This window comes from Diuraphis noxia, unplaced genomic scaffold, assembly GCF_037042655.1.
Source record: "Diuraphis noxia isolate RWA-SAM2 unplaced genomic scaffold, SU_Dnox_SAM2 contig0002, whole genome shotgun sequence".
Taxonomy (NCBI): Eukaryota; Metazoa; Arthropoda; class Insecta; order Hemiptera; family Aphididae; genus Diuraphis; species Diuraphis noxia.
Genome location: NW_028301712.1, coordinates 49295453 through 49323215, shown reverse-complemented (window position 1 = coordinate 49323215; position 27763 = coordinate 49295453). Strand labels below are relative to the sequence as shown.

General features: G+C 27.4%; 4 protein-coding genes across 7 annotated transcripts in view; 2 read left to right on the top strand and 2 right to left on the bottom strand.

Moving 5' to 3' along the window:
• The window catches only part of ftz-f1 (ftz transcription factor 1), a 67376-nt gene extending 58064 nt beyond the window's left edge, over positions 1 to 9312 (bottom strand). Inside the window, exon 1 of the mRNA XM_015513565.2 lies at positions 8470 to 9312. Within this exon, the coding sequence (XP_015369051.1) occupies positions 8470 to 8764 (295 nt within the window). The 5' untranslated portion in view covers positions 8765 to 9312. The remainder of the gene's footprint in view (positions 1 to 8469) is intronic.
• A 223-nt stretch (positions 9313 to 9535) lies between these two features.
• On the top strand, positions 9536 to 12367 carry Vps4 (vacuolar protein sorting 4). Its single transcript, XM_015513559.2, has 8 exons — positions 9536 to 9708; positions 10031 to 10142; positions 10217 to 10358; positions 10422 to 10656; positions 10724 to 10991; positions 11454 to 11667; positions 11738 to 11966; positions 12034 to 12367. Exons 1-8 carry the CDS (start codon positions 9685 to 9687, stop codon positions 12133 to 12135), a joined length of 1326 nt encoding a protein of 441 aa, XP_015369045.1. The 5' UTR covers positions 9536 to 9684; the 3' UTR covers positions 12136 to 12367.
• Positions 12368 to 14451: 2084 nt separating this feature from the next.
• Positions 14452 to 26920, top strand: Cypl (peptidyl-prolyl cis-trans isomerase-like 1 Cypl). Of its 3 annotated transcripts, none has more exons than XM_089220214.1 (6): positions 14452 to 14613; positions 22327 to 22504; positions 22565 to 22698; positions 23670 to 23759; positions 24099 to 24206; positions 26625 to 26920. In XM_089220214.1, the coding sequence occupies exons 2-6, from the start codon at positions 22422 to 22424 to the stop codon at positions 26735 to 26737; spliced, it is 528 nt and encodes a 175-aa protein (XP_089076340.1). In that variant the 5' UTR covers positions 14452 to 14613; positions 22327 to 22421; the 3' UTR covers positions 26738 to 26920. The 3 variants fall into 3 exon arrangements, with proteins under 3 accessions (XP_089076340.1, XP_015369047.1, XP_015369046.1); XM_015513561.2 differs by lacking the exon at positions 14452 to 14613 and adding an exon at positions 21976 to 22219; XM_015513560.2 differs by lacking the exon at positions 14452 to 14613 and adding an exon at positions 21976 to 22251.
• Positions 19026 to 21787, bottom strand: Pdp (pyruvate dehydrogenase [acetyl-transferring]-phosphatase 1-like protein, mitochondrial). 2 transcript variants are annotated; one of them, XM_015513563.2, is made up of 6 exons: positions 21554 to 21787; positions 21334 to 21478; positions 20162 to 20646; positions 19950 to 20095; positions 19656 to 19848; positions 19026 to 19474 (listed from the first exon to the last, which is right to left on the bottom strand). In XM_015513563.2, the coding sequence occupies exons 1-6, from the start codon at positions 21674 to 21676 to the stop codon at positions 19154 to 19156; spliced, it is 1413 nt and encodes a 470-aa protein (XP_015369049.2). In that variant the 5' UTR covers positions 21677 to 21787; the 3' UTR covers positions 19026 to 19153. The 2 variants fall into 2 exon arrangements, with proteins under 2 accessions (XP_015369049.2, XP_015369050.2); XM_015513564.2 differs by lacking the exon at positions 21554 to 21787 and having other exon boundaries at positions 21330 to 21465.
• Positions 26921 to 27763: the final 843 nt, after the last annotated feature.

The window sequence follows — 27763 nt, the reverse complement described above, 5'->3', positions numbered from 1 at the left end:
AAATTTTTTTATAATTTTTATTTCTTCTCATAAAAATATTGAACGTTGAGACAAAATAATATATAAATTAATAAGCTTGATCATGTTGACTCAATTAAATACTTTGGGGTGATTTTTGATAGAAATTTAAGGTGGACTATACATATAAATCATATGGTTAGTATGGTACGAAAATTGTTTTATAAATTCAAATTGTTAAAAGATATTCTACACATTATATTAACACCCTGCCCACAGTATATTTAGCACTAATACAATCTATTATTAACTATAGGTAGTATTGTTGTTTGGAGAAATACATATAAATTTGCCTTAAATTCACTTATTATTAGATTAAACTCACTGTTGAGAATTATAGTATTGAAATCGACAAACCGTATGATTTTCACGTAAATGACCTTTATACAGGGCTGTAGTGAAGGGTATACGGCGTATACATTCTGATAATTACGAATTAACATCGTATACCTTTTGATTATAAAATATGAATATTATGGGCATTTATATCTAATGATTTCAATGATATGAATGACGTTTATAACTTATAGTATACCTTCTGATTTTATTACGACTACAACACTGCCTTTATAGAAATTTCAACGGATCATATTATATGCATGGAGTATCCTTTATTATATATTTAATGTAGATTTAAAAATTATTATTCGTCAAATAGCTAACAAACACGCCTAAAATAATCAGTAAACCTGAATATGCCAGTAACCAATAAAGAATTTGGTACAAAAACTGTTATTAATGTCGGTATTCGTTTACGTATTAAGTTTAATATTAATTTTATATCATTTAAAAATAAATATTATTAACATTTTTTTAAAACATCTGAATCTGAATCGTGTTAAATTATAAACAAAAACTTGTAGTTGTATTTTCTTCGCATTATCATTAGTCTATGATATGAAATAGGTATTTTTGTTTTATATGTAATACGTAAATAATAATATAAATATTATTTGTTTGTTTATTTGGAATAATTAAATTTTATTATATTAGTGTTGTATAGAACTTGCTGCACCCACTACAGGCTATGCTTTTGGGGTGCCCGGCATCATAAATTGTAATTTTAGTTTTGTTATCTTTTTCTTTATATTTGTAATGTATAATATTATATTGACGATAAACTTATTATTATTATATAAATTAGATTTCATAATTATATTTTAATTATCACCATAAGATAGGTAGCTATAAAAAATAAAATACATTGATAACTCATAATAATATAGTTGAAGTCATAATCCAGAATTTTCAGATTACAATAAAAATAGAAGGATATCATTTTTGTCATTATTATATTTTAATATGATCATAATTGTGTATGATATTTTACTGTTATTTTATAGGAATTAAATTACATTAAAAACTTTTCAAATTAATATTTATAATTAATTAAACCAACAAAAAAGCGGGAAGTCCTACGACTATCGCTCTGCTGTACAGTAGGTTACAAGTGGGTTACTGTAATGGATGGAATTAAATTTGAATCCAACGGTATGATATCACCGGAGTGTCCGAATTGGTTCCCGGGTTCTTTCAAAGGGTATATCCGAATTAGTTCCCGAGTTGTTAGAATTTTGGCTTAATAAATAATATATAAGATTTTTTTTTAAATTAAAAATATAAAATAAATTATAATAAATATAGGCGGTATATCGTTTTTTTAATTCGTCCATTTTTTTTTATAGTTATTATTTTCTATTATTGTGGTAAAAACTTATAACAAACGTTTAAAAAAAATTCAAATCTACTGATTTCGTTGTTTTAGATTCTGAGCGGAGCGATGAATGTATTGAATTTACCATGATGTGTATTTTTTTTTTTGTGTCTGTCATCACGTTTTGGGGCAGTAAAAGTGCTTCGATTTTTTACTTCAATACCTCGTTCGATCAGAAAGTGAATCTAGTTGATACTTTGAGGGCTTAAAAGTGAAAAATTCTTAGCGATTTCCTTATTTTGGTGTAACTTTAAAACAAATGACCGCAGATACTTGAAATTTTGACTGAATGTTTATATAGGCATTTTATATATTTGATAAAATTTTCAAAATATTTAGATTTGTTTTGAGTTGTTTACTGACATTTTAATTTTTCAACTTTTTTAGTTTTTTTTTTTCTATAATTATCGATAAAAATTTATTTGTTCGGTAGAAAAGCTTGAAAATTTAATACAAGGCTTCTAACACATTGTAACAATAGCAGTTAAAAAATATTAAAAATACGTAGGCACGATTTTTTTTATAAGCATTTAAAGTTCAAATTTTGACTAAATACGTAAAAATTACGGCAATGTTCAAATTATCTTAGATAGAAATTCATAAAAGTTTTTCTTTTTAATTCTAAGATTTGAAAATTTAATACAAAGCTCCTAACATATTTTTACAATACAAGTTTCAAAATAAAAGGAATACATAGTCACAATTTTTTTTTAAGCATTCAAAGTTTGAGTTCTGACAACATATGTAAAAATTACAAAAATCACGAAAATTTGCAAATTATTTCAAACTAGATATTCATAAAATTTTTTCTTTTTAAATCTAAGATTTGAAATTTTTTAATAATCTGTAATATATCCTAGACAGATAAACCGTCTTCGCTCAGAATCGTTTTTCGTATACAATGATATAATATCATTGGATTCAAATTTAATTCCATCCATTACAATAACCCACTTGACCTACTGTACAGCAGAGCGACATCCACGACTTACCCGCCTTTTTTTATATTTTTCCATTTCTGTTTTTATAAATATTTCCTTATTTTTAGACTTCAGGTTTTGTAGTTTGTTCGAACTTCGTAATTTTATATAAGTTTAAATTTAAACTTCTTTTAGTAGGTACTAGGTACATCCATAAATTGAAATATGTTCGGATGTGCGGAATAAAAGCAACTGTTGAATTTGCTGTGAATCATTTCACAGCAATTAGTATAGTTCGTTCTATACTACTGGTATACTCAGCCCACATAGTTGGTTGAAGTGAGCTATCTTTTTCAATATAATTTTTAAAATATAATCGAAGAATTCAACAATTTTTTCATTTAAAATATTAATTTAAATATTAAATATTTCATTTATATTATATTGTATTTTGATTTTTCGTAAGTCTGTATCGGGAACCAATTCGGACGTGTGCCACCTACCTAGAATAATATCAGGAACCAATTCGGATGTGTGTTGCCTGGAATGTCGAGAACCAATTCGGATGCAGCCTATATTATTATCACTGTATACGAAAAACGCTTCTGAGCGGAGACGGTATATCTGTCTAGGATATTGAGTTAATTTGTTTTATTACAGTTATCAAGGCAATTAACATATATTTGATATTTCCATATATCATAAAAAATAAACAATTTAAAAAGTAGTTTTATTTAATATGTTTTTATCTAGAATATCACGTATTTTTGAAAAATTGACCAATAGGTATAATTTTTTAAGTAAAAAAATGCAAGAATTTTCAAAGTCAGTGTTTTAAAAGACATTTTGGAAAAAAACCTCAAATCGAGCATGGAAACCAAACTGCATTTGTTCCAATATTTAAAATTTGAAATACATTACTAATACTATAAGGTATAAGTTTGATTCTTTGAGAGCACTACTACACATTTGCACATAGAAAGTCAGTTTAGGAGCACCTATCATGTGACGTTGGGCGGGCATCCAGTATATTAGTTTAATTCGTGATCAAAACTAAACATGAATAATACTCGTATTAGTTATGCACCTCTTTGTATAGTTGATATAAATATGCATTTAAATCAAATATAATAATTCATAAAACTAATATTTCAGGTATAAACAAATTGATGCACACACTTTTTTTTGTGAATCCAATTATACCTACGTCAATATAATATTACGCTATTGCCTATACTTCACAGCTCTAATCGCGTCCTTTTGAGAAACACTTATATATTATACAAACAAGTCATATCCCACATACGTAATACAAATTACAAAAATATAATAAATACTAAAATGAAAATTTTAATTGTTATTTAAAATGTAAATATGTATCTACGTCGTACGATGTTAATAGTAATAAACTAATAACATTGGCAGAGCGATAACAAACAAACCTATGACTGGCCATGAGTACCAAAAACAAGTAGGTAACAAAAGTAAAGCTCTTCGGAATGTATATTTATAAAATAAATTATATTTTTAAGGAATCAAATATTTATCCGATTTATGTATAAATTTCCAAACCACTTTAATATTATAACATATTTATAACCAATAACTTCTGTCTACTAATACAACTTGACGGTATTATCGTTCACTTTAATTAAAATATAATCCATTTACCATATATTTTTTTTTATGTACTATTATAACAATGCTTAACCTTTATTTATAAATCATAAAATTAAAAAATGATAATTAGGTTTTGTATACAATGTCAGTCGATGTGGTACAAGTAAATCAAACTGTATTCATCAAATTCACCCGTCAGTACTTATACCTTACTAAAAACAATACTTTATAAAATTACTGTACATATAATATACTCATAAGATTATATAACAATATTGATAACTTTTAGAACTGTTATTAACAAAATATTAAATAAATTTATATACTTGGAAATAATGATGTTATTGAATAACTATAATAATAATAATAACCTAACCTAACCTATTATCCATCATCGTAAAAATGTATCAATCTTTTTAATCAAGCATTTGAAAATGAAAATGAAATTATACTTATTTTGACTACTTTCAAATTTTGCAAAACTTTCAATTATTTTTGTTTATTGAATTAACGCGGCTTACCTATTTCCTTTTAACAATATATTTTACTGGAGTTGATACTATTTGATACCTAATGGATATGCTTCAGAATAGGCCATGTACTATTAGTTCGTAGTACAACCTTTAATATCAAAGTACGACTTAGTCAATTTAAGTCCGGATGCATCCAATAATAATCTTTCCTCCCTGTTAAAGAATTAGTAGGGGAAATCATACAAACTGTTGTGGGTCAACAATTCAAACGTTATATTATAATTCATTACTTCATTTATTCACTACGTCATGATTAAAATTTAAGTTCTTTTTTTAAATGTACCTAAATCATTTTTATTTTTTAAACATATCAATATAATTTTAATTACTTTATTTTTAGCGTAATCTGAAATATAATTAAACAAATAAAACACATACCTATAGTATGCTTAGCTTACTATAAATATATTTGGAACTTTAGATACACCGGATAATCCATTTAATGTAAGATGTTCATAATATCAAAAACTTGTATTTGCATAATTTTTAATCTTTAAAGAACAACGTTTTTAAATATTATTTAATTATTTTATATCGTAATTATTTTAATAATTTTAATTTTTTTCTAAAGACAACATGCATTTTTGATTCTATAAGCCGACACTGCAAAATGTTTGAATTTTGATGAATAAAAACCCAATTTTGAACGAGTAATTTAAAAGTTATAAGTATTTAATATATTAAATAATAAGTAATTAGGTAAATTCTAAATAAAACTAATGATAAATTCGTCCAAAATTTGATTTTATGTAACGAAATAATATATTGCTTAAAAATTAATTACAAAATGTATATTATGATGTTATTCGAGTTGCCATTTAGAACAGTAGAAAATTTAAAAAAAGATAAATAACATAATATATATTATATTTTCCAAAATGTTGTTTTGTAACGACTAACATGTAAAATAAGAAATTTTAAAACACTATTTATTTATTTTTTGTCCCGTATACATAAAACATTTCATATATACCTATTTAGGTACAGTAATATTCAATGAATTAATTTTTATCATTCTACCATACTTGAAAAATTTAAACACACCTACAAAAATATTGATAACAGTTTATTTAACCTATTAGGTTGGTAGGTAATTAGTTTTAATTTTATATTCAAGTACTTAGGGAGTTCAAAACGCCTTTTTTTATTTACAAATTAAGTTTTCATTTTTTATTCAATAATCAATACTAATACTAATACAGAGAAAAGTATTATACTATTAAAATATATTATATTTATAGGTATTATAAAGCTGTTTGGCTTTATGATATTTCTGTACACATTTTTATTCAGTTATTTTTGATTGATAACATTAAAATGTTAAATATTAGTAAATTACTCTAAATGTATATATACCTGGTCAATAATAAGTTATAAATACGTGGGTATATCATTTCTTTTGTTTAAATGTTTTTAGTTAATCTTATATTAAAAACATTGATCAACATACTTTTCTCACAATACATATAGGTAATTTATTTAAGAACTAAAAAAATGTCTTGTACGTGTTATTTTTTGAGTATTTCAACCAAGTTAATACATGTATATTAACGAATTACGTTTACAAAACATTAATCTTAAAATACTGGTACTACCGATTAATTTAACAATATAGGTAGATGTACTGGTATTAAATACCGGAAGTGCGTTGTACATATGCCAAAAATCGAAAAATTATGCAGCATGTATAAAATTAAAATATTTTAATTTGTTTTTGTTTTTCATTAGGTACCAAAGCAGATGTAAAAAAAATAACATTTTTAATATTAATATAAATCTATGAATACCTACTACCTACCTAATTGTAGTGGATATTAATTTGTACCAATGGTAACCTGAACTTGCAATTAAAAATTGTAAATACCAACGTCCTAGGCCATTAAATTATCCAAATGAATCCAACCCAAACAAGCGTTCGCTTGATAATTATGAATACGACGTATTTTTTATTTAAAATAAGCTAATCAAACTAAAATATGTTGTGATATAGTAATAAACGAAGTCCTTATACATCGATTCGGTATTTATTTCTATTAATTTAACAAATGCTATAATAACAGTGGATATTATTTATTTAGTGGGCGATCGTCTAAAATAATGAGCAAATCAGGTTAGGTTAGGCTAGGCAAATTAGTATTAAAAATTCCAACATCAACTAGTATTTCCTATTTTCCTAAAATGAAGTATAAAATATATTATTATGCTCCTTACTCGCTATTTCGAGGATATACTACTGCTACTAACAAGTCCTTACCATACAACGACTATTGTTTATTGGCAATAAAATGTTTTTACAAACCAGTTTGTGTGTCGTCGTAAAATAAACAATGATATCGATGTATTGTATAAAAATCTATAACCTATTACCATAACTCATACCATTGCGATGCGTCATTATTAAATCTCTTTTACCTCTTGATGAAATGTTACTCAAAATGTCAATTTCTATATCACTCTGAAGTTCTGTGCGAACAAAAACCATCGTTTCTCCATCCTTTATAAAGTCATAAAACTATGAGTAACAAAATACAATACTACTGCTACTTTCTGCAATGACACGGGGCATGATGAACGGTTAAACATTGTAAATTATCGCTATGAGAAAGAGCAAGCAGCCCTTCTCAGTTGTACAAGTTTTTGTTAATTAAGTATGATTAAAACCATATACGATGTATGATTTTGTTACTATATGAGTATAATATTATACTAAATACGATAATACAAGGAACGTATTAATTGTCCACCAAAGGATCTGGGCACCTAGTGCATCTGTCTAGGATCTAGACTACGGTCGCCGGTCGAAACACACACCGTGAAAGAACGACGGCGGAAAACCTGTTCCCTGCGGGCAGCGACAAACGACGTGTTCTGACAACAATACCGCTGCACGCCCATCCCACAAACGACACAAGGCCGAATGGGCGACGAAAACAACCACCAAATAGGCACACCCGTCCCGAGCCCTTCACCATCATGTATATATATTGGCCCATTGTATTGCGCATCAGGTGAAAACGGTACAACACGGTGTACCGTATAAATCCTTATAGGACTCCCACCGAGCTGGTAAACGGTAGCCACCACCATCACCACCGGCGAAGACCGACTCAATAGTCAATACGGCACACACGTCGACCACGTGGACCCAAAATAGCTAATCACCGTGTCCACAGTCAAGGCTCCGCGATTCCCGTACATGAACTTGACCAATAAGGTCACCCCGCCCACCCACCAACCAAACAACAGGTGCAGTACTGCGGCGGCGGCGGTTATCTGCCGAACGAGATAAGCATCTATTGGCACGGCACGCCTGGCTAGAACGCACAAGATGACCGATCGCGATGCTGAAGGGTGCACTGCACGACGACTGACGGGTGCAATAATGAATAAACGACAGCAACGATGACAGGCGAGCAGACCGAGTCAATGGCGGACGCAGGACAGGCGGCGACAGAGCGGGCAAACGGAAAGAGAGAGACAAAAAAAGAGAAAGTGTTGCGCCGCGAGCCCGCCCAGGAAAGATGCAACGACCCGGACGTCCGTCCGTCCCGTACACGTTTTCCGCGATCTAGGAAAACACCCTCGATTGTAACTTATTACATGTTATACACACTGTGACATTGTAGCGCAATGAAAATAATATACACAATATACGCCATCTTACCAGTTGTATTACCGTCCGACGAAAACGACGGCGGCGGAGACGACTGCTGCTCGAGCTCGACCATAGCATGTGTTTCAGAGTTAGAGTCGTCCCGCGACGGTCCGGCGGCTGTTTCGTCATCGCAATCGTTTTCCATTTTGAACGCGATCATCACCACCCGTCGTTTGGCTGCGGATTCGTCACCATTGCAGCCACCGACTACGACGACACCACCGCCACCGCTATCGTTGCTACCGCCGTTCTCGTCGCCGGCCATCGGGCCTGATGTCGCGTACTCCGACAGTTGCGCCGTCATGCTCGCATTGATGCATTTCCGACTGACGGCCACCACGGCGGCAATGTAGGTCGGTAGGCCATCGTCATTCACTTGCACTTGTTTTTCACGTCGCCTGTCATAGATACATGTATAATATCGGTATTGTTATGAACACTGGCGCGGCGGCTCACTGCACAGGACGGCAACCGTCCGGGACGACGGCGGAAAAATATGAAATTTTTTACCAAGAATATATTATCTGCGTACACGTCGGCGGCGGAGATGAATTTTGTCGTTGTTGTCGCTGTACGGCCCGACGGCGGAACGGGCTTCGACGTGAAACGCGGAGGGTTGCGACGAACGCGGTGGACGGATTTACGTATTTATTTTGTTTTTTTTCGCACCAGGGGGAGAGATAAAAAAAAGTGAAAATGAATAATTTCGTTTGCGGATGAAAAAAAAAAAAACAATAACACCGTATGTCCACTTTGCGTATAACGCAGGCTTGCCGTCTCGACGGTTCTTAAAGAAAGTAGGTCATCCAACGTGAACGGTTTTAGCGGAAAATACCATGAGGCTCTACCGGTGTTGCCGGTCCCAAAACAAAGGTCGACTTATATTTCCACGCGAATTTTACGGAAAAACACTGTCCCAAGACAATTATATAGGACAACAGCCGTCGTTTTCCGACATCCGTCCCGGGATAACGACATCTGTTGTCCGGATGACACACTAGATTCACAGTTGTTGGTTACACTGCACGGATATATCCTTATCAATATTGTGGATTTTTATTTTTTTCTAGATATTTTCATTTTTCCATAAAAATAAAAGTATTTACTATTAAGTCAAATGACGAATATTAATTATTAATAATCATTAATCAAGTAAATTACTAAATCATTATCTAAATAATAAATATTAATACTTCTTACACCCAATTATTTTATGCTTATAGTATGGCCGTTTCTGCTACTTTACAGGTATTTAAAAATATTGTACAATATGTAATTATCAATATTTAAATGGGCATTTAACCCAAAACAATACAAATTTGATTCTTAAATGGATATTGAAGTAGTACAATTTTATTATTATAGGTAGGTAAATAGGTGATTTATATGTATCATTTCGAATAAGCAAGTTAACAAAAATGATATGATTATCAAAAATTAAACAAGAATATAGTTAAACGTTGGAAATTAACATTTTTATTTAATTCCTATTTTCACTTTGATCTCTGATTTTGCATTCCTATTTTCAAAATTAAAATTATATATAAATTTTAACTTCATTTTGTTGTAGAAAGCAATTGATTTAGTAACCAAAGCAACTGAAGAAGACCGTAATAAAAATTATGAAGAAGCTTTAAAATTGTATGAAAGCGGAATTGAATATTTTTTACATGCTCTGAAATGTAAGTTTATAAAATGTAACAGTATGTGTTAAATAAATATATCTTTTTAAAGCCTTGTTTTTGTCAATGTATAGATGAAACCCAAGGTGAAAAAGCTAAGGATAGCATTCGAGGTCGTTGTACACAATATTTAGAAAGAGCTGAAAAACTAAAAGAATACTTAAAAAATGGAAAAAATAAAAAGAAACCAGTTAAAGCTGGAGAATCAAACTCTAAGTAAGTTTTTACATAGAGTAATATACCACAAATAAAAATATTAAGTATTATGATTATTTAAAGAAATGATGACAAGAAAAATGAAAGTGATGATGATGGAGACGACCCTGAAGCAAAAAAATTACAAAATAAATTGGAAGGTGCCATCGTTGTCGAGAAGCCATGTGTAAAATGGTCAGACATTGCTGGCTTAGAAGGAGCAAAAGAAGCCCTTAAAGAAGCTGTCATACTTCCTATTAAATTCCCTCACTTATTTACTGGAAAAAGAATCCCTTGGAAAGGAATACTGTTATTTGGAGTAATTATATTCATTGTTTTGAGAAATTTTAACATTGATGAAAATGCATTTTTAATTGTTGTCTTAGCCTCCAGGGACTGGTAAATCATATCTAGCAAAAGCAGTTGCGACAGAAGCTAATAATTCTACATTCTTTTCTGTATCATCTTCTGATCTTGTATCTAAATGGTTAGGTGAATCTGAAAAGCTGGTCAAAAACCTTTTTGAATTAGCTAGACAACATAAACCCAGCATTATATTTATTGATGAAGTAGATTCACTTTGTTCATCACGTTCAGATAATGAATCTGAATCGGCTCGACGAATAAAAACTGAGTTTTTAGTACAAATGCAAGGTAATTATGTCATAATTATTTATAAGTACTTACCTGTTATCCCATTACCGTGTGTCAATTGTAATTTTCAACTACCACCCTGATGCTACAACTACAGCTGCTCACAATTTCATATTATCTAGAATTTACTATTAGTTAAAATAATTATGGATCTTCAAAATTGGTTAGGTTACAATTAATTCCAAATCATTTGAGTCCTTTTTGGTGGAGTTCATCTGGAGACAGAACAGCTATATTTAAAAATTTTCAGAAAAATATTTCTGCAAATTAGTCACTAAAAATGTAATTTTTGACATTTATTATTTAACTCTCTGCTGTGATAATTTTTTATTAGTTTGTAGACAATTATTTCAAGTTTTATATTATAACAGTAGTTTGTGCATCAGCAGTAGTACAGATGACAGATAAGTACCTATTAAAGTATATGGTTGAGTTTTATGCTATTGAATATTTATTTTTTAGGTGTCGGTACTGATAATGAAGGTATTCTTGTACTGGGTGCCACAAACATACCCTGGGTACTTGATGCTGCCATTCGTAGACGTTTTGAAAAGCGTATTTACATACCTTTGCCAGAAGAACATGCTCGGTTGATAATGTTGAAACAAAATTTAGGCAACACTTACCATTTACTAACTGAAGCTGACCTTAAGACATTGGCAACTAAAACTGAAGGGTATTTACACTAACATTTACTTAAAATATGAAATCAAAAAATTAAAATTAAAATTTATTATTTTAATTAGCTATTCTGGAGCAGATATCAGTATAGTTGTAAGAGATGCATTAATGCAACCAGTACGTAAAGTACAAACAGCTACCCATTTTAAACGAATAGCTGGCCCTAGCCGATCAGATCCAAATGTTATTGTGAATGACTTGTTAACACCATGTTCTCCAGGTAGTCCTGGTGCCATCGAAATGTCATTTATGGATGTCCCCAGTGATAAACTACTTGAACCTGCTGTATCTATGGTAAATTGCTGATATATTTTTAATTTTTTAATTTTTAAATATATATATTGTATATTTTTACTTTTAGAGTGATATGTTACGATCATTGGCTACATCTAAACCTACAGTTAATGATGATGATATGAAGAAATTGGATAAGTTTACCTTGGATTTTGGTCAAGAAGGATAAGTCAGCTATAAATGTTCAAATAAATAAGATGGAAATGGTTTAATTTTGACCAATCTATTTTCTAATTGATCAAGACATGATTTTTTTTTTTTTTAATAAAATTATTTTCTCCAACTTTGTATCTAATTATAATGTTATCCTTATCATCTATACATATTATTTATAAAATTTTTATTTTTAATATATTGTCTAGATATTATGTAATAATAAATAATTTAATTTAAATTTTTAATCAGTTTTCATAAATACTTTATTGGTGTTTTCTAGTTCTGCCTATTTAATAAATTTAAAAAAATTTTTGTATAAAAGACTAAATAGTCTACTTTACCTTATAACATGTTATTCAATATAACCACATCTATAACATGCTTATAGATATGAATATTTTATATGTTATGTATAGGCAAATACAGTAAAAGTTAAAAATGTATAAAACTATTTACTATTTTACTGCACAAAATTATTTTCTGAATTAAATACTTAGAACTATCAATGTTACTTTAAACTATATTGATATAATTTTATAAAGTCCAAATGATACATTTAGGTAGTATCATAATTGAATGATATCATGGCCTGAATTCGTGAAATTGAAATTTGAAGTATTTTTTTAACCATTCACTATGATGCTATAGCAACTATTATACTTAAAGTTTGTTAAAATCTGTACAAATATATATTAATTATTATATGTATATTAGTAAACCATAATATATTTTAATTTACAATTTTAAAAAGCCATATATTATAGACTAGTTTTATTAATTTTATACTTAAAAAAAAAATATTAAAAGATCCTAATAAATATAAAAAAAAAAAATTAACAGTGGTTATAACTGGTAAATAATAAACTTAAAAATTAGCTGATAGGTTCGCTTTTAAAAACATTTCTTCTATATACCCCGCGTATGTTAAGATCGTTATTAGTTCTCTCTCTAAAACTGGTTATTTCCCATATTAACTGGTCATGATCTTACTGTGTATGTAGTATAGTGAACAAAGTTATCTATTACACTCAATAATCTATAGTATCGGTTTCTAAACTTTTTTTCTTTTGTATCCCTAAGCTAGATTGTGGCCCTCAAAATTAAAAATTTTTTAGAGAAGTTATGTAAAAAAAATTTTTTAAAAATAAAAATAATTTATGAATTTTTACCTTTTTTATATTTTATAATAAGAGGCAAAAAAAGAAATTAGTTATTTTATTTATTAAACTAACAAAAAATCCTAGTATAAAAACTTAGTGATTTAGTTCAGGTTGGGAATTGCTGATCTATATTTTTGATATATGAGTTATTAAATTTACAAAATAAGGATATTAGTTAAGTATTCCCATGGAACTGTAATATATCCTATCTAATTTTTAACAAGATTAAGATTTCAGAAACAATATTTTAATATTTATTTACACAAGTAAATCTAAATATGTCCTGTTTCATAAAATTATATTTTAATTTTAACAATAAATAATATCTATTATCTCAAAGAAAACTAAGACTTTGTTTTAAAATATGAAGTTCATAAAAATTAGGGTTCCACATTGAATTTTCAAACAAATTAACATCAATACATCATACTGTTAGTGTAGATCATAGACATAATAAATTATGTCTATGGTGTAGATGTTACGGGCAAAGTACATATACAATTTGGTCATTTTATATAATACCCGGGCGTTATATAAAATGCCCTTCATATATTGCCATATTGGGCAATATGGATAATACTATTTAATTGTAAAATATAAAGCATTTTATTCATTATATTTTGACAATAAACATTATAATAATAATCTATAAAAATATATATTATCTAGGTATACCTATACTAATATTATATTATATTACTATTATTAGGTAGGAATTAGTTTTTAGTGTTTTTACTATTGAGTATAAAATAATACAACCAAGGTTGGATTATTATCTGTAGATTTGGATCAGTTTTTTGGTTTCTTCTTATCGACTTATTGCCTATCGGGCAGTCACTATTATTATTTGATTGAAGTGTTATTATCGTATAATGCATTACTGCCATAATAGATAGATATGACATTTTAGTATTTTACCTATATGTGCTAATTCTCGTAAAATTAACTATTTAGTAACCGCGAATCGCTTGTATAGTGCAGTTATAATTGAATATGGAAAAGTTTAATGCAGATTTAAATGATTTGTAAAAAAAAAAGGTTCAAATACTTCATTTTTGAAAAAGCTTAAATATGATGAACTAATTTCGCATAAAATTCAACTAAAGAATAATTTTTAAAAAAAGGAACCAACCGAATGATTATAAACTTTAAAAAAAATACGACGTGTTAAAAGTTGCTGATGTTAACAAGTATATTGTACCACTAAGCACCAGTATCTGAAAATAACGTACCTAATTAAATATTATGTACACGATGAAGAGTTATTTGATATTATACACGATGCTCATTTATCAATTGGACACGGTGGTCGGAACAGAATGGAACACGAGGTAAATACAAAGTACAAAAATATCACTAGAGATAATAATATGTTTATGTTATACTTAAATAGTTGCGAATCATGTCAAAAAAAAAGGCGGGTAAGTCGTGGATGTCGCTCTACTGTACAGTAGCCAGTAGGTTACAAGCGGGTAAATGGATGTCGCTCTGCTGTAAAGTAGTTTACAAGTGGGTTACTGTAATGGATGGAATTAAATTTGAATCCAATGATATTATATCATTGTATACGAAAAACGATTCTGAGCGAAGACGGTTTATCTGTCTAGGATACATTATAGATTATTAAAAATTGTCAAATCTTAGATTTATAAAAAAGAAATTTTTTTAATAATTTCTTATTTAAAATAATTTGCGAATTTTCTTGATTTTCGTGATTTTTACATATGTTGTTAAAATTCAAACTTTGAATGCTTGTAAAAAAAAAAAATTGTGCCAATATATTTCTTTTATATTTCACCTGCTATTGTAAAAATATGTTAGGAGCCTTATATCAAATTTTCAAATTTTAGAATTTAAAAGAAACCTTTTGCAATAACTAATAACTAATAAGTAATATAATATATTAGTATATATAAGTATAGGTATACCTAGGTCCTAGATAATAATATATTATATATTATCATGTTTATTGTCAAAATAAATTGAATAAAATGCTTTATACTTTACAATTAAATAGTTTTATCCATATTGCCCAATATACGAAGGGCATTGTATAAAATGACCAAATTGTATACTTTGCCCGTAATAGATAGAGACTGTACAATATATAATAATGGTGAACTGTCATCATTATTGAGCTATTTTCTAATGAGACTTAAATGTTCCTATATTATAAAATTACATTATATATTATTACAATAGATTAATATGTATTCTTATAATCTTTATCATATTGCTGCTCAATTACAATAATGATGCTAATAATTTACAACGGCGCAGACAATATTTTTAGAAAAATTCACAATTTCTAATTATTTGGAATAAATTGTATTTTAGATTCTGATGAGTGGAGCGAGGAATGTATTGATTTTACCATGGTTTTTTTTGTGTTTGTCATCATGTTTTGGGGCAGTAAAAATGCTTCGATTTTCGACTTCAGTACCTTATTAGATCAGAAATATTTTTCTAAATAACCGGGATAAACAATCTAAAAATTAAGGGGAAAACGGGAAATTTTACGCACAATCAGTTTTCGGCAAAATCGATTTTAGTTTTTGATGTAACATTAAAACAAATGATCATAGATCCATGAAATTTTCACCGAATGTTTATATAAGTATATTCTATCCACCATGCAATTTTCAAAAATGTTTGACTTAAGTTGAACTATTTATAGGCATATGCAATTTTCGATCATTATTAGTTTATTAAATTCTGAACGAAATGATGATTGTATTGACTTTACAATGATGTGTGTTTTTTTTTTGTGTCTATGTACACTGTACAGCATAACTAGTCGAAATAATGATTCAATTTCAACCTTGGGGTGGTTTTCGATGTAAAACTGAATATCCTTGCTGCATTATAGAGGTCAAAAGTAAACATTTTCCAACAGTTTTCAAAGGAATCGAGAAAAACAAAAAAAAATGACAGAAAAACTGGAATTTTTTACACAAAACCAGTTTTTGACCAAATCGATTTTATTAATTCAAAAACTAATCACTATAAATACTTGAAATTTTCACCAAATGTTTATGTCAGTGGTATCTATATACAGTTTAATTTTCAAGAATTTTTGACTTTTTTGAGTTATTTATAGACCATTGAAATTTTTTTTTTTTGAAGTGTCGGTAAAAAAATGTTGGATGCCAAAAAAACTTGAAAATTTAATACAAGATTCCTTATGAGTTGTTCTTATTGTAGCTAAAAAAAATTAAAAATCGTTAGTCACGATTTTTTTTAATAAGCGTTTATAGTTCAAATTTTTACGAAATCTGTCGAAAATGCTATAATTTGCAAGTAATTTTTAAGTTGAAAAATCATAAAAATGTTTGTGTTTATAAATAAAGATTAAAAATACAACACTAAGTTTTCCATAAGTTTTCCTTCAAGTAGCTATAGAGAAAACTCGAAGCATCATTATAGGAATTAAAATTTTTACGAAATAGTGTAACGATAACGATTTATCCTCAAACGATTTTAAACATTTGTTATTACTCAAAAAGTATAAGTCGTAGATACTTGAAAATTTTACCAGTTATTTAGATTGACATTTTCTTTACATGATTTAATTTTCAAAATATTTTGATTTTTTTTTTTGAGGTATTTATAGACTGAAATTTTAATTTTTCTGAAAATTATTTTTGGTGTCGATAAAATTTTTTTTGGTCCAATCAAAATACTTGAAAATTTAATACAAGTTCCTCATAAGTTATTCTTATAGTTATTAAAAAATTATTAGAATACATCATAGGCACAATTTTTTTTAATAAGCATTTAAAGTTCAAATTTTGACTAAATACGTAAAAATTACGGCAATGTTCAAATTATCTTAAATAGAAATTCATAAAAGTTTTTCTTTCTAAATCTAAAATTTGACAATTTGATACAAGGCTCCTAACATATTTTTACAACAGCAGTTGAAAAATAAAAGAAATACATAGTCACAATTTTTTTTAGAAGCATTTAAAGTTTGGAGTTTGACAACATACGTCAAAATCACGGAAATTCGCAAATTATTTTAAGCTAGAAATTTATAACAATTTTCCTTTTTAAATGTAAGATTTGAAAATTTTTAATAATCTATAATATATCCTAGACAGATAAACCGTCTCCGCTTAGAATCGTTTTTCGTATACAATGATATATCATTGGATTCAAATTTAATTCCATCCATTACAGTAACCCACTTGTAACCTATACTGTACAACAGAGTGACATCCACGGCTTATCCACTTATTTTTAATGTTATTTGGTAATACATTACTATATGAAGTTATTGAAAATGTAATGCAATATATGAATTTAAATGAGCTCGGGAAATCGAGTTTCGGAAAAATACATTTGCAAGAATTTTGATAATCTTAGTGGGTATTTTGTTCTTAGATTATATCAAAGATTTTGTTTAATATACCGTAACATCAATGTGTCTCTCACGTTAATTTGCCCTGACCCCAAATAATCTTGGGATGACCCTGCCAGAAAGTAAAGCTCAATTTTTAGCTTTTATAATTTTTTATGTGAGAAAAGAAAATGTTATTTAACAATGTAAGTGTGTGTACTAAATGTATAATAATAAGTTTAAACAATAGTAGTTAGACTTTGAAATTTTCTAAATTGACCGTTGGTTTGCAATCTACTGTTTGTTCCCCTCTCGTACCTACAGACATACGGTATAATATGTAATACAGTCGTACAGAAATTCTCGAAAATAAATAGATTGCCTTAGTAATATCATATTAATTAAATCTATTATAGTTACTATAAAATATTTTTAATCACTGGGAAGTGAATCAACTACAAAAATGATCAGAGAACTTACTTGCACATTGTTGGAACTTTAAAAGAACAAATGGTATTTGATGCATTAATTGACTTATAAATTTGTTTTGTTCTCAATTATTATTTATTAAGTACTAATTACTATCACCACAGTTCTTAACTTTCTCAATAACCATTTTTAGCACTAAAAATTTGCACCAATAATCATGATAACATAAATATCAAAAACTTTGAATAACTAACATAGGTGAAGAATAAAAAATAATATAAATTTCAATAGTTTATAGTTATTGTTTATTAATTTATAGCTTTAGAAAAACCACGGCTTATTAGAAAGCTACAGTAAGAAAAGAAAAAATTAATATTTTACTGAATTTGTAAAGAGCTGAATGGACTCTCAATACAATCTAGGTTTTGTGCACCATGCATACTGACACCCAGTTATTAATGCACTGGATTTAGGTTAAGTAAATTTTTTTAACTTATAAATAATAAATAATTGCTAAATACATTAAGAAACAACAATATGAGTTTTAAAATTTCATACTTCGAGAAATTTATTTAAATTTAAATACCTTAAAAATTATTATCCCAGTCAAATGTATCACTAAATGCATAGTAGTACAAAAATAACTCAATGAGAAAGATTTTTTATGACAATTTTAAACTGGTAGATTGGTATAGTTCAAAAGTCTCTAGTATTTGCTGGGTAAAAGAAATAAAGCTATTATTTCTAAGATTTTTCTGAGATAAATAAGGAGGCGATCAGAACCAAATTTTGTTTTATAAATCAAGCAAAAATGTCTTAAAAAGCCACTACTGACTGAATGTTTATCTTATTTTAAATTATACATAAAAGATAAACTCAATGTGTATGATCTGATTCTGAGTATGCCAATGTTTACAATTACATTCATTTGGTGATTAATTTCGATTCAATAAAATAATAATACAAAATTAATTACCGATTATTAACACATTTAATATTTATTTAGTTCTTTATGTAACAAAATATAAAGGTAATAGTCTTCTTTTAAATCATACAATATATCATTAAACATATTAAACATGAAAACAAAATTATCCACCTTAAGATTGAGGATGTCTTAAGTACTCAGTGTTAAAATAAACAATAGTTATAGTTATATCATCTCTAAATGATCTAGAAATATTTTTAGGCAAATTTAGTAATTGAGATAATTTAGCATGCTCAACACCATATTCAGAACCCCCTAATGCATTACGTATTAAGTGTGTACATGCATTTGCATCAACTGGTTTTCTTTTTAAACTATCTCGCCTTTGTAAAAGTAAATTATTTATGTCACTTAGTTTCATATTTTTTCTAGGTAACTTAAGTGGTGTCAATGTTACTTTTCCACTCATGTGTTCTCCAACCAAACGAACAACCTGAAATGTTAAAATAATTAATTTAATTACACCTTTGGGCTTTGAGAAGCTAATACTAATTCTGAGTAGTATTACAATTTTAATTAGCAATTAATTTGTAATGATATCCTATTACTTACAAAACAATGATATAAGCAATGATTGTAGGTTAAATAAAAGCATAAACAAAAATCTTTATTACTTGTAACGGAGACATAAAATCCCAAAGGCCATCTGTAGCAAGTATTAGAAATTTATCTCTCGGTTGAAGATGATGATGAGCAACTTGAGGTTTAGCAGTTAAATATGGAGGTGTATAATAATAAGGTGGTATTGAATTTTCTCCCAATTTAGGAACAATGTATTCAGTTAACATTTCTCTTGACCATTTATATCTAATATTTTAAACATCAGATAATAAAATACATATAAATAATGAAAGATATTTTATAAAATTAATTATACATCATTACTAATTTGTCTAAAAGTTAACAACCTTAAATCTCCAAAAGCTCTTAATGGTGCTAGCTGACCAAGAAGCCTTTCATATTTTATAACCGTGTCTTTTTCATTAGACGGATGTTCAGAAATCACTCTATTAAATTCATTTAAATTATCAGTATTATGTTCTTCAACCATAACCTATTTAAACACACAAATATATTCAGTATATTTAAAGGAATAACATGTATAAAAAAGTTGATCTACCTTAGCTATCCATGTATCGTCATCTGTATAAACTCCCACTACAGCCAAACAATCTCCGGTTGAAGCAACATGTAAATGAGGTCCATCAATATGAGCAACACATGCTACAGATCCAGATAACCCAACATTCAATGTCAAATTATCAACTTCACTATTGATATTTAATCTTGCTTCAGCCATAATATCTTCATCTAGTTGCAAAAATGCTTTTTCTAATGCATCTTTCATTTTAAACTGGTGTTCTTGGCGTTCATTTATTAATTTAAGTACATATGATTTCAGACTTTGAGCATATAAGGTTTTTAATTCACCAACTAAATCAAATGTCTCATTACGCATTTCAACAAGCTGATTTCCAGATTCTAAGTATTCTAAAAGTAGTGGTTTGGGCAACAGACTTACACAAATGTAATCAAATAAACGTTTGGTAATTACATGTGAACAGCTTGCGCCACCATGTCCATCAAATACTCCAAACAACATACCTAAACAATTAAAAACCATAGGTATTAATTTTTTTGAAATTTTAATATCTTGTCAACATCAAACATATAAATATGGCATTCCTATATTCGCTCAACATAGTAAATTTTTGGGCTAACCTAACACAGAGAGAAACAGTAGTTCTTACTTACATTTCTCAGTGTAAAATAAATTGATATTAAAACATCAGTGAAAAGAGATACAATGATACTATGGTTAACAAAATAATTAGTTGTGTTGGCTAACAGATTATTATTCAATGCCACATCCATTAGTTTAATATCAATTTTGAAATACACTTTTATCAATTAAGTAACTATCTTCAATATAATTAATAAAGTAAATCTAATTTTGTTATAAGTAGAAAATTATTAAACAAAACTAATGACTAATTTCTTTTAAATTACATTTTAAATGTTATTAAATTGTAAATTGCCGATGAACAATAACTACGAGTTCTAGTATAATATTACTTCTAATTTTAAATTATAATCATAATTAATATTATAAAAAGTATGTTTAAAATAATTTAGCTGTAATAAATTTAGAGCTTAAAACCTGGTATTCAAAATATTCATAAACAATTTACAATAGGCTACTAAGACCTTGTTTTTACATTTCTGACATAATAATGATGAATAAGTTTGAAGTAACTTTAACTTATAAAATATATATTCAAACATACCAACCAGATGTTAAAAGGCATTTAGCTTCTGCACGTGCATCTTCAATTGGAACATTTGATTCCAGTTGATTTGTTTCATATGCTTTAATAGATCCCAAATTCTGTTCGAATTCATAAATATGTTCATTAAAGCTTAAAATCGCAGTCACCTATAATTAAATACATATATATTATATATAATTTAAGAAATAGGATAGTAGATATTTTAATAAGAAATAAATTACTTCTTGAGGTGTAATTTTTCTAGCTGCAACAGACCTGTGAATACATTTTGAATGTAATTTAAACTTGAATATGTTTTTAATTCCCAATAAACACACTTGATTAGTGTACAAATTAAGAGACATGATCCCCAAAATTAAAATTAAAAATAATGATGAAATTTATGAATTATTTTTTCATTAACTAGTGTCCAAGTGTCCATTACTGTCCAATAGCCAAATATAAAGAACCTAATTAGTAATTGTCTGGTAAATGATATTTGATAACAAAATGTCAAGTGATATGAATTATCAGTAGAAAAATCCAAACCACGGTTATGAGCACGGTTTAAGATATCTTAAGCCGTGGTTATGAGTTAACACAATTTAAGATAGTACTAATTTTTTGTTTATACTTTATAGTGATTTAAGATACTAGGTAGTATCACCTTGGTAGTTAGTACTTACTACTTTAGTGATTTACTACCTTCAATCGTAATTTTGTAAATTAACAGTAAAAGTGAATACCAATTTGGAAATCAATAAATCATTAATTGATATTTATGTTGCTTATTATTATAGTCTATAGACTACAATAGGCACAAAAAAGAAATATTATTGGTACCTAGTTGTATAACTAGATTTTTCAATTACCTTTATATCCAAACCGCCGTGGAAATAGTTTTAAATGTAAATGATATTATTGTAATTTGTTAAACTTGGTATGAATCTTAGTGTTCTTACATCCTTATTTATCCATGTATTTAATGATTTTAATTTTAATTATATCATTGCAGAAACTGGCAAAATTGTAGAATCGTAACTCCACACTGAGCCAAAAGATAATTATTGAATAAGTCATTCTGTGATAAAGTTTAATAAAATAATAAACATGAAAGATGCAGTAATGATCCATGGAGCTGGTGGTATCCCAGACAAATCATGGAAACCACAATTTGCAATTATTGAGACTTCGTAATAATCTAACAACATAAACATTTATGGAATTTTAATTACCTACTCTGTTAACTTTAGGATGGGTCAAATAACAATTGAATTATACTGGGATCATGCTCCAGAGACTTGTCGTAATTTTGCAGAACTTTGTAGACGTGGTTATTATAACAATACAAAATTCCATAGAATTATTCGTAATTTCATGATTCAAGGTAAGAATTTAATGTTGATTAAAATTTTAAATAAAGGAAGACTTATATTTCTCTTCATTTAGGTATGATAAATGAATGTCTTAAGTAAATTATACTGTGGGCTTAAAATTACATCCGTTTTTATTTCTGTGCTATTTCATAATTCCATTTGTTTAAAATTAAAACAAATTTATTGTTTGTACTGAAATTATTCTACCTACTTTACTATCTATAACACAATAAATTTTATATGGTTTCACTGACTATAATGGTTTAATTAGAAATTTTCTTACATTATTATAAGTGCCTACTTGTATGTTACTTACTAGTTACTTTGTATTTGTATGTACAAACTGTAAACCTATAGTGTTCAGTGCTACTGAGATACATTTTGATTGTGATATATTTAATGTTAAAACTGTTTATATAATCTTTGTGCATTAAGATACTATTGTAAGTACGTAAATAATTTATTTGATTACATGGTAAAATGTAAACTCTTCATTGATAAATTAAAATATTAAATAAATTATACATACCTAGTTACAAATTATTTATTATTATCCATAAAGCTTTTATTTTATGATCTGCTTGTTACCTATCTGATTTTTTTTTCAAGCTTATTGTGAAATGTTTGTAATGTAAAGATAAATATCATGCTAAATACTTAAATAATTAGTAGATTTTTACTTTTAAGTAAAAATTATTGAAAGTAATTTAACCTATCAATGAAAATTTTTAAAATATGTTATTTAAAAATAAAAAAAATTACCTACATGAAGCCAAATTATAATATTTGCATTACTTTTATTATCTATTATATACTAATTATTCATTAAAAAAGTTCAACGATTATTTCATGCAATAGTATGCAGGAACTAACTTAGTGGCTGTACCTATATTAAATACTTATTTCTGCCTGGATTCTTTCTCATACCATAATATGTAACCGAGAGAAAATAAAATAAAATATAATTTTTTTTTAATTTTAGGTGGTGATCCTACTAGCACTGGCAGAGGAGGTTCATCAATTTATGGTATTCATTTCGACGATGAAATTCATGATGATCTTAGACATACAGGTTAAATTATAAGTTTTTTATTTGAACAATATTGGACAACAGTAGTGTAATTAGGAATTAGTTCTGAGGTAGGATAAGCTTACATAATTTTAATAATTAGGGAATATGTTCCAAATTCCCACTTGTTCATTAAATTGTATAGATCATAATATTATATTAATTTATTATTATTTATTACCTAAATTAGGTAAATGGTTTAGTAATAACTAATAATAAGTCTTTTTAAAAAAAAAAAGGCTGTTTGGAGAATATATCCCCATAATAATGCCACTGTTGTCCAATGTACATTTTGAATTCCATTGTTCTATAAATATTTAATGTCTTATTTTATTATTTCAGGAGCAGGTATTGTGTCTATGGCTAACTCGGGACCTAATACAAATGGTTCACAATTTTTCATAACATTAGCACCAACACAATGGCTAGATAAAAAACATACAATATTTGGTAAATATACAAATTAATACTACTAGAGAATCAAATAAAATTAATAGAAACTGATATCATAAAAAGCTACAAGTATTTACTTATTGATGATAACTAATTAGTTCTTTAGTTCATATATAGTTATGGTGATACTCTGCTTCTACTCACTGGTCAAATATAAAAATTATGATTATTATAACATAAAGTAGTTTTTTTCTTCAAAATTTGAACTTAACACTTAAAAAAATTACTGTGAATATATGTTTTATTACTTTTCAATTGTTGTTTGAAGACCTTATGAGGAACCATGTAACAAATTTTCAAACTTTTTAACCCACCGAAATAAATAAAAATTAAACATCATCTATGTCTATTAAAAAAAGTCTATAAATGTCTCTTAAATAGTGAAAATATTTAAAAATTATATTGTAAAATATTAGCATCATATAAATATTTAGTTAAGTTACATCAATTATGTGTTTTTGAGAAAGCTACAGAAAAAACAAAAAAAATGTTCATCATCTAGTTTTGCTTATAATTTAAAGTTTTGTATTATTTTTTTTTGTTTTTCTTGATTATTTCGTGAAGTTCTGTGCATTTTCGACTTAAATACAATCAAACCCAATTTTTTTTCCTAAAACACCCTTAATGTTAAAAATAAAAGCATAAGTCCACTACATTTCAATACACAAAATAGAATTATAAAAATGCACATCATTGTAAAATCTAAATGTATTGATCTAAAATTTAATTTAATAACTATTTTTGATGGTTTTTAAAACATATTTTTAAATGTCTAAGGTAAATAACTATGTATAGTAAGAATACTATTTATAATCAATCTCCATCATAAGCGTGCGTAGGTTATATTCTTGGCAGGGGAGGCAATACTTTATCTAAGGAGGTCCAGACTCCAATCCCCCCACCCGATTTTCTCCAATTGGTAGGTATAATATTATATTTTGGTGTAGAGGAAAATCTCGCAGGGGAGGCAACCGCCTCCCCTGCCTCCCCCGTGCGCACGCTTATGATCTCCATACTTGTCTATTTTTCATACCATAATGCAGGTAATACCTTTAGAATTGATGAATAAAACTATAAAAGTATATGAAACAAAATAATCGTGGACTTCCTCCCCCCCCCCCCCAGGCTATTTTCAATGTAGTAGGACATTTTTCATCAGAATCATCAGATAAAGTTTTTGATGCAATCATTCCACCCTTTTTTTAAGTCTACATCTTAATAATATTGTATTGTTAATCGTCATATATTAAATTACTATTTTATAGCCTTTGTTCAGGTGTTATCTAAAATGTAAATAAAAAAATAATAAATAATATTAGAAATAAAAATATAATAGTACAGGCCCGTGCACATAATTGAATAATAGGGGGGGGGGGTGTTTTGAAAAAAAATGTATAAAATAGATACATCAATAATTAGCAAATAGTATTATAACATATTTATATTTATTATTAAAAGTTATGCATTATTACAAATAGGATTATAAAATATTGAATAGTTATAGGCAATAGACTAAAAATGAATAACACAACTTTTTTGGCCATGGGGGTTAACCCCCCCCCCCCTTTGCGCACGAAGGGGGTAAGTAATTGTATATAAGTATTTAGATGTTCATTAAAGGACCCCAGAGATCAAAATAAATATATACTCCTCATGTAACTATTAAATTGTTAAATGTCCAAACTAGTACAGTTTTTACAAAAAAATAGAAATAAATAATTAAGGATAAAGACTAAAAAATATGTGTTTAGGAATAACAAAAAAATCAGAACTAAAAATTTTTTTACAAATTGTTTTATTTTTATGTCAGAATTTCTTGCCATTTGTATTAATTATTAATTATATTTTATTTATATATATGATCTATTAACAACTATCTATTAATTGTATTTAAAATTACATTTTTAGTATTCAAATACTTCAGTTGATCAAAAACTATTGTACTATTATATTTTTATTTAACTTTTTTTAAATATTATTTATTATTTTCTTGCTAACATTTTTTTAGTTAACTGGTACAGATCTTATGAAAAAAAAATTAAAAAATAATAATTTAATAATCAATGATAAATAATATAATATTATTAAGTAGGAAGAATTTTAAAAAAATGGGGGAAAATTTCTGCATCAAAAATGGATTAGATTGAAATGTCCTACTACACCAAAAACAACCAGGGGGATAATGTCCATTTATTAAAAAAACATCTCTCACAGCTCAATAATATGCATTTTTTTACATTTATACTCTTTGAAAGTCATAGGGGTGTATAAAAATGTAATATTTGCACAGTACTAAAGTTATTTTTTTTTTGAAAGTTGATACAACATTATTATACAATTATTTGAAAGATTTTAAGAATCTAACACATTTTAAATAACAAAAATTTAATTAATTTTTTTTGTATTTTTTATTAGGTCGTGTTCATTCTGGTATGAATGTTGTCAAAAGAATGGGCATGGTAGAAACGGATAAAAATGATCGACCTGTGGATGATGTAAAAATATTAAGAGGTGGAATAAACATGTAGTAACATAAAAATATATGTGAACCCTGACTAAAAAATTTAAATGTATTCAACAATTACAAATTATAATTAAATAACATATATTTTATGTCTTGCTATAAAAATGGCAAACATGATAAAATGTGTATGTATTTTTAATGTATTTCAAGCAATCTGTGAGCATTAAACCAAAATGTGTTTTAATAATTTCGGTTTTTTTTTACCTTGTTTGGTTTGGAGTCCAGTTTTGAGTGTTTTGATTTTTGATAAAAAGTTATATAAATTATGGTTCTCGTTGACCAGTAATAGATTTGACGACTTGTAAGTTATACACAACTTAAGCTTTAGCAATTAAACATTTTTTCAATTTGTTTACCTTTTTGTTTGAATGAAAATAGTCACAAATTATAAATATTGGTATCTACTAGTACTAGACAGTATTTTATTATAATTTAATATTTATCCACTTTTAACTATATTTAATGTGTTTTTATTAAAATGTTTGGGTATTATTAGTAAATTATTAACAGTCTTTAAGTTTTTTTTAAAGATAATCTCCTACAACCATTCAGTTAAATCTATGTATAACTTTTATAAAAATAATAGTACTCATTTTTCATGAATTGTACTCATTATATTATCTTATTAATATTTCTTATATGGATATGCTCGATTAAAATTGGATGCTATTACATTGGTAACCAACATTATGACAGAAAACCAGAAATGAATAAATTTAAAAAAAATTTAACCAGTTGACTAGAAGGGTAAAATGGGAACTAGATAACTTAAGAGGACATAACACTAAGTCTTGCATTTGCTATCTCCGTTTACTTGTATAACATAACAAATGTAAGCTCAGTATATTACGTTTAGCTTCGTTGGTTTTAAAATTAGAATGAATTGACGCTTGTGAAACTTGATAGTAAGAATGAGAGTTTTTACAACAGTTCAGTTTTTAAATGAGTTATGAGCATATTTAGTTTATACTATTTTATATAAGAAAACTCACATACAAATTATGATTAAGTTATTACTATCAAGTTTCAT